This window comes from Molothrus ater, chromosome 4, assembly GCF_012460135.2.
Source record: "Molothrus ater isolate BHLD 08-10-18 breed brown headed cowbird chromosome 4, BPBGC_Mater_1.1, whole genome shotgun sequence".
Lineage (NCBI taxonomy): Eukaryota > Metazoa > Chordata > Aves > Passeriformes > Icteridae > Molothrus > Molothrus ater.
The window spans coordinates 44,656,277-44,670,504 of NC_050481.2; the positions used below are offsets into that span (position 1 = coordinate 44,656,277).

The following is a 14,228-nucleotide window of genomic DNA, read 5'->3' on the forward strand; positions in this document are numbered from 1 at the left end:
TGGCAGGGGGCGGCTGCCCCGTCCCGCGGGGCGCTTGGCCCCGCCGCCCGTCCGTGTGCGCGGGTGAGGAGCGCCGTCGGGGCGGCGGCAGCCCCAGGTGAGACGGGAGCGCTGCGGGAGCCCGGGGTTGCTGCTGTGTCTGGGGAGCGCCCGCGGGGCTGTGCTCGGGAGCGCGGCCGAAAGGGTTAACAGCGCAGGAGCGGAGGCACCGCGGGCGCGGAGCGCCGCTCGGGATGCGGCCGCTCCCTGAAGAACCCCGTGGCGCATCTTTCTTTTTCGGTGGGTTGGTTTTGGTTGGGTTTTTTTGGATTTTTTCCGTTTCCTCTTCCCCCCCCCCCCAGTTTTAGTCTTTCTCTATTTTGGGTGGCTTTTTTTCTTTTTTTGGGAGCCCTTGCGAGACGGGAACCGTCGAGTTCCTTTTGAAGTTTTCCGTAATTAGCCCAGTGCCTCCAGGAGCCCAGTGGCTCCTCCTGTGCGGCGGTGGCCAGCCCTGATGTCACCCCCGGCGGCTTTGATCCCGGTGGAGGAGCAGCACCTCCTGCCAGACGGGCTCGCCCCTACCCCCCTCTTCCTTTTTCCCTTCTCGAGGAAAACAGAAAGCCGATGCCGTTTTCCAGTCGGTCAGTTTTACGTTCCGTGTCACCCTCCCTTTCTCTGCAAACCACAGCAATGACTTAGTTCGACCGAAACCGTAAAGTTGTTGAGCGATGTGTTGCCATTAACCTAATGAGCTCTCTTGCCTCACAAGGCACTTACTATTGGTACTATTGGTGTTCTGTTTTTTTTGCCCCCTCATATTCTCTTTGGGAAAATTTGAAGAAATAACTACATTTAAACAATGTATTTAGCTAAGTCAGAAGGTTCTGCTGATGTGTCATAGTACTTAACACACCTGATTTGAAAGACTGAGGAATGCACTTTTATCTTAGCCCTCAATTATTTTATTTTTTTTACAGGAGTAAGTGTGATCTGTTTGAATTGCCCTGCCCTGATCAAGAAATTCCTGACAGCAGTTCAATAACAATTCTCTGAGTCAGGTTATGTTTTAAGGCTATTTGTAGTGAACTTAAGGAAGATAATAGGCAGATTTCTTGTGAGCCTCTGAGTATGAATCTGTCAACAGTTCAGTGCCAGACTGATTCAGCATCTGTCTGGCAAGCAGGCCATTGCTGTCTGACAGCACATGGAGTTGGTATTAGGTGTGTCTGTTGATGCCACAGCTGTAGCCTACAATAGTGTATCTATCAGGTGTTTATTACTGCTGTCCCCTAGGCATCCTGCTCTGCATCTCCAGTAGAATCAACAAAAACAAAAAGGCTGACATGGCCAGGAAGTGGGATGGATGTCCCTCAGATTAATGGGTTTGGGTTACTACTTCAGTTTGCTGATGGGATCATAATTAGGACTGAGATTCTTTGATTATGGAACAAAGTATATGTAAGAGAAGATGTAGATATTGTTTTGACAAGATTCTTTTCATCTACAAGTTCATAGAAATCCGAGCATTTGGAGCTATGTGACCTCTAGGAATTCTTGATCCCATCTTCTTTTAAAATAACTTGGGTTGTTAACTGACACTTTTTTTAATCAAAAGGAAGCGCTAATACATTGTTTTAAACACCACAAGGTTTTAACTTCCTACATGTCATAAAATATTATTTCTAAGTGGTAATGAACAGCAAGAACATATCTGGTGGTTTTATTTGGTTTTATTTTTCACTAGTGTAGACTCAGTCTAGGAATTTTAATTCTTGAGTCAGGGTCTTCCCAGCTACTTCTGCAGCTGCCCTTGCTGGGCCAGAGAGGAAGACTGATGCTGCTCATGGAAACTTAAAAATGCCCAGTGTATTTTGCCTCTGTTGGGGTGTAGGAAAAAGGTACTGTAGTTGTACTCATTCACTGATTTTCAATGCTTATATTAAGATTCCTAGAAAAAGGAGATGAGGTGGCTCGGTTTTACTTTTCTGGTTCTTCTGTTTCATTACATTCTAGGCAGTGGTTTGTTTGAGGCATGTGAATTTATGAGTTCCACAAATATTTAGAGATGCAGTTTGCACTATAAATTTTCTTTTTCTAGGCAGAATACCACAGTATGTTATGTTTGGGCTTCTTGAGAGATTCAGACTTCTCTTCCAATTCTCCTCTGATGGGAGTTTTGCTACCAGCTTGAGCACAACACAATGCACCCTCGGCTGGTTAAAAGGAGACAGAGGAAGAGAACTCATGTGCTTAACAGGATGGTCCTGTACAGTAAACAAGCACTTTTCATGCTTAACTATCCTTCCTAGCGACAGGAAGAAGGAAATGAGGCTATGCAAAAGGACCCTGACACATTTCAGACAATGCCAGACCCACCCTAGCATTCATACAGTATAGCCACAAGACTTGGGGAAATAAAAATAACTTCAGATGTTTCCCCTTCCTTCCTGTGCATGTTATAGAAATACAGCAATCAAATGATATGCAGTTCACAGAAAATTTGCTAGTTTGATCTCCACTAAATAAGGACATGATGCCCTGTGTAATTTATATTCTTTGCATACCATATTGTTCTGCTTACGGTTTGAATCTTGGTGTTTCAAGGTAAATTAATTACAAAATTCTATATTCTATACAGTAATGTAGTAAGTGTAGATATACAGCAATTTTGGTAATTTCAGCAATTCCAGGCATATTTCTTGCTTGTATCTAAGAAATCAGTAATTCTCCATGGTGCAGGGTATCAGGGTCTTGCATGTTTTTTGATTTCCAAAGTTTTTTGCAAAGTGTTGTTGTTGTTGTTGTTGCTGTTTTCTTTTTTTATTTATTTTCTCATCTATTTTCCCTCCTCCTGTTCAAAGGAAAAAAACAAATTCTGTCTTCAATGATGAGAAATTTTAATGAAAGGCACAGGACTGGGCTGTGAGTGGAACTTTCTGGTTCTTTTTACTGGACACTTACTTGGCCATTCTTGCTGACAGTGCTACCCTATCCCACTCAGCTCATCTTTGAAATCAGTAGATCTGCTAGTACAGTGTACCATTGGCAAAACTGGCAGAACCAGTTGAGAGTTGAGAGTTGAGAATGACTTAGCCACCTGGCTGTAATTCATTCAGTTTCATTATCTGAAAGTTATAGAGTGTGACAAGCATTTTTATTTCTTAGGATGAATATTCTTTCAAATATTGTCTAGTATTTGTTTCCCTTGGGAAGGACTGTGGTAGGTGAGACAGGATCAGGAAAAAAATGTTATCTGGTCTCTCCTTATAAAGACACAATAGGATGGCTCACTTATTTCTTGTGGGGCATTTTTGTCAAAGTCTAAAGGGTGCAGAGTTCTGTAGATCTGGGTTTAAATATATTTTTTTATAGTTGTCTAAATATTTCTATTCAAATGCAGTGGTCTGTACTAAGAATGATTCCTGAGTAGATGCTGGAAAGACAGTTGCTGAAGCCAGTGGTGGACACAGTTTGACCTTCCCAGACCTGTTCTTATAATTTACTGAAGTTTCAGTAAATTATCAGATTATTCAGTAAATTATTTAGATTATCAACAATGCACGCCCCTCTGCCCTCCTCTCCCATCGCATTTTTGCATTTTGGGGATGATGTCTCTGTGACCCTGTGGACCCATAGAATTTGATGTCCTGCTAGCCACTCTTCCCTCTGTTCTCCATGAATTGTAAGAACAGATTTCCTGTGCTCATAAGACAGAAGAAACTTTCCAGTGTAAAGCTTCATGATCTGTTTTAACTTTCCTTCTTCTTCCATCCATACAAAATGTGACCACTAGATCTTGTATTGAGAGAAGCATTTTCAAGTATGCAGTATCACAGACAATACTGCAACTGTCTCTACTATCTAAAAACAGGACATTCATAGTAATATTTGCTTTGGAAAAATCCATGTTTACATCTTTAATTCTGCATCAGGGAAGAAGGCATTTGTCTGTGATGCAATTAGCTTTATGCTGGGCTGTTCACTGTCAGTGGTATTTTGTATCTAGTGTTGTATCATCCCCACAGGATGATACAATATAGTTTGGGACTGGATCATCAATGAGGTTAACTGTAAATGGTTATGATGGAAAGGCAGTCATTCTTCCAGACAGTTCTTCCTACATGCATGGATAGTTTTGAGGTTACAAGCTCAAAGAAGTAACTGTCTAGAAAATCTATTTTCTTTTGTAGGAACTGTTGAGCCAGTTCAGATCAGTTCTTACAGCATTGTTATTTCCTAGATCTGAACAGGTAGCTCACATTTTGTGCCTTTTTTAGATGAAGTACCTGTCATGCTGGGCCTGCTCACCTTTGCCTCCCTTTGGAGCTGAATGAGCCTTTGAGCTGAGCTTTGCACACCACAAGCTTGCAGACAGGGGCAATTGGTGCATTTTAGTGCTGGGCATGGGACTAGCAACAGTTAATGTTTGCCCTTCAGTATGTTCTCAAAGGTCATGCTGACCAAGTAATTTCTGAGAGAAGAGAAGGTTAAAGTCATCTTCTATTTCCCACTCTTTGGAGGAGGATTTGGTTCTCACTCAGGAATCTGTCAACATGACCTCCATCAGAGGATTTGACTAACTGCTTTCTCTGCCCCAAATAATCCTCCTCCAAGACCACCCTGTGTTAAGCAGGCCAGATAAATAACCCACGTGCCCAATTATTTCTTGAGGGTTTTTTAAGTCATTTGACATCTTTTTCCTCTTTATCTGTGAACCTTCTTAAAAACAAGATGGGAGAAGACCATCTTTAACCTATAAAAAGAGTTGTTATATGACAGGAAAACTGCCACATCAAGCTGTAGTTTTCTGATTAAACAAAGTTAGTTTTTATCTTCAGATCAATTGGTTTTTAAATTTATTTCTGAATTCTCCTTTTTTTTACATGCTCAAAATGTAAAAAAAAAATAAAACCAAAAGCAACACAAAACATCAACAAAATAAAACAAAACCCTATTTAGGAATAAATTATTAACTTGCAGTGTAAACTAGGAGTTGTGTGATTCTTTTGTGAGGTAGAGCATGCTTTCCCAAAGTCTTCAACAAGGTAGCAAGTAATGCAGCTAACCTTAGGAAGCTAGAAGCATATTTAGTGGGGTGAAAATGAGCAGTAATTGCAATCTGTTACAAAGTGTATAGGGAAAGGGCTTGACAGACACATGGGGAATATCCTTTATTTCAGTGGCCCTTTATTAGATCCTGAAATGATGTTGATTTGGTGCTTTTCAGAGGTAATCAGTTGTGCTTGGTCCTCTTGACAGAGGAAAGGACCTCTTGCCAGCCAGGGCATGCTCTGGAGGTGATGGTTGTGCCTCTCTGACCTCCTGAAATAGGCCACTGTCCTTTCTTGTGCTCTGATAAAAACCTGGGTTTCTCTCCATGCTAAAAATAGCGAAACTGACCCCATTTATTCCTGCAAAAGTTTTGCTGGGTTTTAGAGACCTGTGGGTCTAGAGATCTGTGGATCCTTGCTGGGAAAGTCCTAGTTAAGTCCTCTGAAATTTACGGAGGCCCCCATTGATTTTAACAAGGGTAGTCTCAATCTCTAAATGTTTGATATACTTTCAACAAATTGTTTCTCTTTTTATGTTGTGAGCTGAAAAAGTTCTGAAGTGATTTTGATATGCTGAAGACTATGAAAAAGAGATTCAAGTTTAATAATTAGATTTTGGTCCACAAAAGCAGTATTGTGCTTGCTGTGCTAGCAAGAGTATTAGTGAGCAATTAAAAGTACTATATTCTGTAATTTGGCATAGTTGGGAAGGAGGGAAGGTACATACAGCCAACATACACCTCTGTAGATATTTTGGAAACCAGTCACATTCTTTTTTTTAAAATTTTTATTTTTATTTAGCTTTCATCAATAAGGAAATAAACAAACTGAAATCCTATCAGTGGAAGTAAGCCATTTGCTTTTTTCAAAAGTTCTGCTGACCAAAAAAAAAAAAAGGGGCAGTGTTCAAGCTTCCTGCTTTTTTTTTCAGAGAAAACATCAATATATGATCTTAAACATCTGTTTCCTTACTTCTTCATCTGTTCCCACACAAATTCCAAACATACTCTGTTTCTTCTTCCAGTGTCCTGTGGTTTATACATAACATCAACTGCATAGTTACTGTCTTGCTTCAAGGCTCTGTAACTTGAAAAAGCCTGTCAGTCCCATGTTTAACCCAAAGCCAGCAGGAGACAACACAAAGAGAGTATTTTTTTAGTCGTCATCATATGGCTGTGGAATATCTGAGTAACATTCATCACTGTTTCTAGGGGTTTTATGACTAGGAAGCAGTATATGTATTTGGTGTCATATATGGTTTGCCTTAAGAATTTGTGAGTCCCCCTCTCCCCATCCCTCTGAAAGTTTTTAATAAGAGGTATTTTCTTAAAATTGCACATGCATCCACACTGGCTCAAATTGATTGCTGAGGCAGGCAGCAGTAAATGGAGGTCACAGCATGTATTGTTTGACTGTAGAAGGTAAATTGAAGCACACTGAAACAGAGGAGCACATCAAAAAAGGCAGCTGCAAATGCAAAATGTAACTTGCACTTTAAAGGTGAAAGGAGAAAAGTTACTCTCTTGGGAAGGTGGTTAGCTTTCACTTCAAAACCAGCAAGCTCATAATGAGTTCAAAAGCTGTGCTTTATATTCTCTTGATCTCACTGTCTTTCAGAAATGCATCCTTCATGGACTGAATGTGTCAGACTGTTATTCTAGAACAGTTGTATATGATTAGATGGTTCTCCTAGAAGTAGAAGAAATTCCACGTGTGTTAGAAATTTGGCAAGAGCTTTTAATGGGATTTTCAGAATGCTGTCATTTTTAGTGGTATAACATTTATTGACAAACTTCCCAAGTTTGTGTTTGAGTGCATTATCTTTATAAAATGCTGTTCTTCACTAATTATATTTTTGCTTTCTTTAGTCCTTGCTATGTGCTGCTTTCTTGAAAGGTGTGGAGCACTAAGTTAATGATACTGCCTAAGGAATATTAAACGATATAAGTTTGAGAAAAAACAGACTTATGAGAAGGAATTTAATTATTTTCAAGCAACAGTCGCATATCTTCAAAGTGGAAACCATCTGTGGCCCTGGACACATAACAGGCTTACTCTTAGGAAGTCAGTCATACTGTCCCAACTTTAAAGGGCTGCAGGCATATGACATTACACAGAGCTGATTTATCATTTTCAATGCCTGCACTGCTCATTTGTAGACAGCTGCCACAGTGCAGTTATTTCCCCGGTTTGTCTCAGGTTTCACATCTGTGTTCATGTATCTGTAGACTGAGTGGTTGGGTAGTCTGATCAGATCTAATGTTGGGACCACAATTCACATGTCAGGGATTCAAGCACTAGGAAAAATGATTGCTTGTACTTGGGCAGTGGAATTCTATCCAAAGAAGAGTATTTCTCACATATACCACAGCTGGTCTTAAAAAAAATGATCCTGAATGATCTCAAGTTTCTTAGTAGCTCAGGACAGTGCTTTTGAGTTGAACAAAAATTTTGCAAAGCACCAGAAGTTTCAGAGGGATGTGACAGGTAGGGAGAGGTAATTTCTGATATAGACAGAAAAAGAGCATGCCAGCTATTTGCAGCCATTAAACTGGACCATCAGTCCTGGATGGGAAGAATCCTTTGTGCTTTCTGTGCTCCGTGAGCTCCTCTGTGCCTCAGGAAATATGCAGATAGATTATGGAGTTTTAGACATTGAAGTAAGGAGATAGTGTGTTCATGTCCAGCTTTCATGAAAGTCTGGAATCATTCTATGCACTGTATGTGAGAGCCTCTCCAGCAAACTAATTCAGGAAGATAATTTTATATTCAATTTCTACAAGGTTTTTTTTTTTCTCTCTTCTGAAAGAAAAGTCAAATAGTGAATTTCAACTAGAATAACTTACTTAAAAATAAGGACCAAGATGCAATTAAGAAGCTCAAAAAAACCAGTTGCTATGTAGGACATTGAAGTGAACCTTCAGAAGTGAAGCCCATTTTTTTCTTAAATTTGATTTTGACAGTGCTGATTTTATCAGTTTCACTACAGGTTTTTACGAGCTGCTCTCTTAACAGAGCCAAAAGGTGAGATGGGTAGAACTGATGTGTGGAGGTGCTAATATGATTGTAAAGGTGGCTGAGTTGAGGCAAGAGGAAACCATCTGCTTGGAAAAACTGTTCATAAGATGTTTAGCACTTAGGTGAAAATTGAGTCAATGCATGACTGTACAAAGATACATCTGCTTTGCACCTTGTCCTGAAGACCCTGAAAGAGCTAATGTTTAAATTGCATGTTATTTCATGGAAGTGAAAAAGAAGAATGAAAGTAAATGTTGTTGCTGTCTTAACTGGACTGCTATGATGATTTTTTTCTGAAGAATGTTATTGCAGCATCACTGTGGGGTTTTTCTTTTCTATAGGAGAGAAGGTATCATAAAACAAAAGACTATAGACATCTTACAGTTCTCCCTTCTGCAACTGCAGTTTCAAACAAGGTGTCAATTGAGATATTTTTACTCTGAAGGTCTAAACTTGCAAACTTACAAGGCCAGGAACCAGGATTAACCAAAGTTTAACAAAAAGGGAAGTTAGACTTTTCCATTTTCATTTACTACTCTGGGGAAGAATTGAGTTCTCCTAATCCCTCTGGAAGTGGGTAAATAAGGACTAATGGCTCCCAACCATACACAAAAGGAACTCCTACCCTTGATTTGAGTATGGAGGACTGCTTTGTAAAACAGACTAACAAATAAAGCTGGTTCCAATAAAAATTTCCTGTTTCCTCTTTAACACATTTGCCTGTTGTTTGCTTACACGACACCAAGAATAAAGACTTCATTGTTGGTTTTGGGGTTTGTGGGATTTGGGTGGGGTTTTTTTAATTTGTTTTGGTTTACTTTCTAAGAGGTTTTTTGGGTTTTTTGGATTTTTTTTGTATCAGGACATTTAGAAATAATAGCACAATTTCTTTCTTGCCAGCGGTTTTTCGTAAAAGAACCTCCTGCTGCTGGGGGAGGGCACAGGATGCACGTCTGTGCATACATTTCTTGCTTGGAATGTATACTGAGTGGTAGTTTATTGTAAAGGTTTTAACTGGCAAGGATGTTAGATTCAGAAAGGAAGTGGCACTGCAGGGATGGAGTGGGAAGGAGGGAGTGAGACCAGCCTGCAGCAGCTTATCAGTTCAGCTGCCAGGTCTTCATCAGAAATTGCTTTGCAAATCATGGCTGAAGTAGGACTTTCCTAAAATAGGTTGGAAAGCAGTGTAGAGTTCCTCTGCAAGTTTCCTCTCCTCCCTGTGGCTATTAGCTGGCCCCAGCCAAGCAAATGCAGTGAGTTCCTAGCTCAGATAATTATCTGTAACCTATGTCCCCTGGGATACTGAACAAAGGCTATTCAATGCTCTATCCCTTCTAAATGTTTTTAGAAGTAGTTGGAAAGTCTGATTTTGGAAGACCTGTTCTTCTTTCTTTTGTCTCTTATTATCTTGATTGCCACCGATCAGGATGACAAGGACTTGCACATAAATATTCTCATGTCCACTTGGATATGGAACTGGCAGCTAGCAAACCAAGAGTCCCAGAGCTAATGCTGCTGGAAGCTGGAATTTGGAAACTGTGGGAATGAGCTTCTTCCTCTAGGGTAGTTTAAATGATTTGGCCAGAACCTCAGGTTTAACCATGTATATTATTCTCAAGCACAGATTCCAGTTAAGCTGCAGTAATGAACTTTTTACCTAGACAAGCTCTCAGCTGTTTAAATTTGTATCTCATATCGTGAGGAAGCTTGTTCAGTGTACTCTGCTTTCTGTGCAGCTTATTCAGTGTACCTTGGGCTGGATTCTGACTATATTCTGGTCCGCCTGAATTTCACACACACACAGTTTTGTTCATACTCTGGCTCATCAGTAGCCAACAAGGTTGAGATAGGAAAGCTGCGTTAAAAAATTACCTTTCCCGTTGTCTGGTCACACCACAAAGGAGTACAGTCTAGGAGGAATCCTGAGTTTGGCCAACCTCAGTTGAACAAAAGGAGCCACTTTTGGGTCCCACCTCCCCTCTGTTATCAGTACCCATCATGTCCCTCTCTTGACCATGCTTGTGTGGGTGGAGATGGGATGGAGAGAGCCCTGGCCTCAGGGCACTGCCTGGCCCCTTGTTCAGGAGAGTACTCCAAACCCTTCACCCTTTCAAGGGCTTGCAACAGGACTTGCAACCTTTTGCTCTTCCAGGACTTGCAACTTGCCCTATGAAAATGGGGCAAATATGGCTTTTAAACACTTAGCACTGTCTTGTACCCAACCCTAGGCATTTACATACCCTAATCGATGGACAGGTGCACTTGTGTTTTATTGTTCTCTGCAATTCTTGTGGACAGATAGGAAAAAAATCAGGTGTTTCATTGCCTAAACTTCTTGGGAGCTTCTCAAAGGTATTTTGAAAGCAAATATGCTCTGAAAATCCCAAAGGCCCGTGACAGGTGGGTGCCCATAAAATGTAACCACAACGTCCCTGGCACATTTGCGAAAAGATACACAAAGCCTCTGTTGAGAATGGTGAAAAAAGTCCAGGGAATGCATATTCATAATTTTCTAGCTCTAGAAATAATTTACAGGCCATACACCTGTGGTGCTCAGTAAAGGACCTGTGAACAAATATTTAAACACATTGAAGAGTGCCTGTAGTAGTAAGGAATCTGACGCTTTTTTTAATTGCACTGCAAGCATCTCCCTGCATTTTTTGCCAAGTGCTTGTTATCTAGGATAATTTTTTTCCTGGTTTTAAATCAAGCAAAATTCTCATTCAATCCAAGCACTTCTGCAGAATGCAACCTATAAGATATTGTGTTTTATTTTAAGTAGTCTTAAAAATTTGTTGCAGATTTTTTGCTTTGCTACTTTAGTTGCTTCTGAAGTATTAATCTATCGTCTTGTTTGTTCTTGCTTTAGCCATACAAGTTTCAAATATTTTTTTCTTTATTGAATTTCCCACATATTTCCTTAGCATACTGAAATTGAAATACTACTTTAAGCAAAACTTTGTAATAGTTTGCAATTGGAATTGAAGAATGCCTTGTCTTAATCAGTAGCTAAGTCAATACGTCTGTACGTGCTTGTTCTCATGTGGTGCCATAACCCAAAGGTGAAGCAAACACAAGTTGCACAAATGCCTGCTTGTCCTGACTTCAACAGGAGTGGATTTTTAGATGTTTATTTATCTGGAATGTTGTGTCTTGGCTCACCTTAACCCTTTGGTTTGGATATGTGTCTTAGAAAAGTAGTCTGGCAAAGCACAAATATTTTAATACAATTGTAGCAATTTGGAAAATGAGAGTGGGGTTGCCATCATTTTCGAGACGCTAAAATGTGCCTGCCATTTCATCCAATTTGTGTACCTATATCTCACTGAGACTATTTCTTAGCATGACAAAATCTTGTGATATTTTACTTACACTGTGTTTGGCTTTTTAATGCCCTGTATGCAGTAACCTGTATTTGGAGTAACTCTGAGCAGGCCCCTTTCTGCAGCAAGTAGCCATAGTATCCTCTCCAAGTAGGTGGCAAAATTGTGTACTGAGATGTGCATAATGAAGCTTTTGTTTCCTGGTCCATCAGGAATAGTGAATATAATGAAAGCCAGACAAACTTTAATTCTTTCTGATTTCTCATTGTTTGTTTGATCAGTTCTAAGCAGGGAGCTAAATTGCCAGTAGCACTTTATTGAATTTTTTGAAGAACATAATTAGCCCAATCCATTCCTTCAACACTTGGAGAATACCCTAGGTACCTTTTATATTTTCCTAGTTTGAGCTAATAGGATACCATACTCTTTATCTCTATGTATTAAGTAGCAGATGAATTTGTATGTGGTTTATTCACAGACTAATACTCCTTTCTTTCTGTGTGACATATATGTGTATGAATAATTTCATTTTGTGGCATGCTGTTTTGGGCAGTGTGAGGAAAACCTTCCTGTAATACACCAAATAACTCATAAATACCTCGTAGACTTCCAATGAAACTAGGTTCTTGTTGGGTAGTAAATAAGTGCTTGAATAAGCTGCAGTACAGTGTGTCAGTTGTTCTTGGACTTGAGTCTGTCAGTACTATCTACAAGGTGTTAAAGTGCACAGTAATGCGAGCTCTGCAAGGAATTTCTGTCAAGACAAAGGAGTTGTGCCAAGAGGACCAAAAGATTTGCTGAACAAGCACTACTCATGTTGATTGCAGATTGTTTTTTCTAGTGTTAACAAATACTGTACAGGATAATCCATAACTGCTGCAGTTTTCATTAGTGCCTGTTTCTCTTACCATTAAAATGATGAGCTGTTGATAAATAGCAGCTGAGCGTTAGTGACTTTCCAGAATCTAAGATAAGTTTGATAGCAAGAAGAAAAGCAAACTGTGAAACAAATGTGTGTCTCAGTTCAAAGTTTCTGGAAACCTTTGTGCTTATTTTGCAGTGGGGATAGTAGAAGTGGTGGAGAAGAAGCTTTTTCTCTGCAGATCACTAATCAGAGGGTGATTTGTTTCTGTCCTCTTTCAGAAATCGAGGCCAAGGAAGCTTGTGACTGGCTGCGGGCTGCTGGGTTCCCACAGTATGCGCAGCTTTATGAAGGTAGGCACCTGAACTCAATCCTCCCCCAGCAACTTTTGAACAATAAGATGGAATATTCACCAATGAATGAGATTCAGGGGCACCACTGAAGTTCCAGTACATGAGATGACTTTTAAGGACTGGGCTGCTCTCTGCCACCCACCACACACACAGATGTAACAAACCCAATGAGACTCTGAAGAATGCAGGAGTTTTGAATTTGTTTCAGGTTTCTGTTTCAGTCTGAATCTTCCAAACATCATCATAGAACGAATGTAAAGGTTACCACTGTGGTATGTTCCCTCTGGTTAAAACAGAAAGGAACATAGTCAGCCACTGCTACAAGCCCAGTCTTGGAGAAATACAAAAGCTCCACTGGCCAGCTCTCCTAATGGAACAGTAGTAGGAAATTCTGCATATGCATGGATATGTCTGTATGCCTCATGATTCCCAAGTCCTGTGTGCTTCTTCAGAATGGTTTGGGTTGGAATTAGACGCGGGCTCACCGTGAAGGGAAAAAGAGCGTACAAGCTGTGGTTGTGCAGATGCTCCTCAGAGGAGTGGCTGCCTCCTGCAGTCACTTGTCCTTCTCTGGGATGCACTCATTTTGTGTCTGCTTTTACAAGGTTTTGCTCAATGAGAACTGTTTTCTTCATTGCCTTTCCAGCCTACTAGAAACCTGCAGGTTTAACATACAGTTCTTACGCTCTGATGCAGAGTAGCATATAGAAGTTTGTTTGAAAGTATGACATGCTTTTTATATATCTATATTATTGTTCAGAATTTACCCCCACACTACTTAAAATTACTTTCACTGCAGTGAAATTATTATGCACTCTTTACTGCTTCTTCATTTTTATGAAGCAAACTCCAGCTGCTGCTTGTAAGAACGAGCATAGAAAGTTCATTATTACAGTGAATAACTGCTGAAAATTACAGCAAATGCTGAGCTGACCTTCTTGAAAAATGATCTTGTTTAGCTTTGATTTGCAGCTGCATTTGCAATATGAGATGATAATAGCACTTCCAAAAGCTGCACTTGGCAAAACTTTTCTTTGCCTGTTCAGAAATTAAATTTCCTTTTATTTTTTCTTTTTTCTTTCCTTTTTTTTCTATGCTAATGGAGATGCCAAGATTTTCTTGGGATATGGAGCTGGAACTGTACTTCCAGTTTTTGTTACAACTGAGACAAAACTCTCAGTTGAATAGGTGGGTTTATGGATTTCTTATAATACTGAGACATAAATCCCCCAAGAAATTACTTGCATTCAGAAAACATGTCCTACCTGTGTAGGACCGTTGCCCTACCTAGAGATTCTAAACTTACATGAAGTCTCTCTTGTAACAGCATGTCCTGCCTAACATCAAAAGGACCACAGAGGTGAGAGAGAAGCAGTGAGAACAAGGCCAGTCATACTCATTGAAAGGACAGCTGTCTTTACTGAAAAACAATATACCATTGTCCTTTGCAAGCCCCCCTGGCAGCAGCAACAACAAAGCCAGCAATAGCATAGATTAAGCATTAAAAAAGGGTCTTATGCAGACTATCAGCTTCTTTCACGTCACCTCTCTCACTTAAGTTCTCACACGTTCTCCTGTGGACATTTTAAGACATGACTTTGCCAGTGGAAAAACTTACATCAGCAGTGCTGAAAAATACTGG

At 40.1% G+C, this 14,228-nt stretch overlaps 1 protein-coding gene across 3 annotated transcripts in view; it reads left to right on the forward strand.

Moving 5' to 3' along the window:
* DLC1 (DLC1 Rho GTPase activating protein) overlaps positions 1–14,228 on the forward strand; it is a 200,480-nt gene that overhangs the window by 162,588 nt on the left and 23,664 nt on the right. For all 3 annotated transcript variants that reach the window (XM_036382058.2, XM_036382059.2, XM_036382060.2), the window contains one exon: positions 12,515–12,586. In XM_036382058.2, coding sequence (XP_036237951.1) covers positions 12,515–12,586 — 72 coding nt within the window. The remainder of the gene's footprint in view (positions 1–12,514; positions 12,587–14,228) is intronic.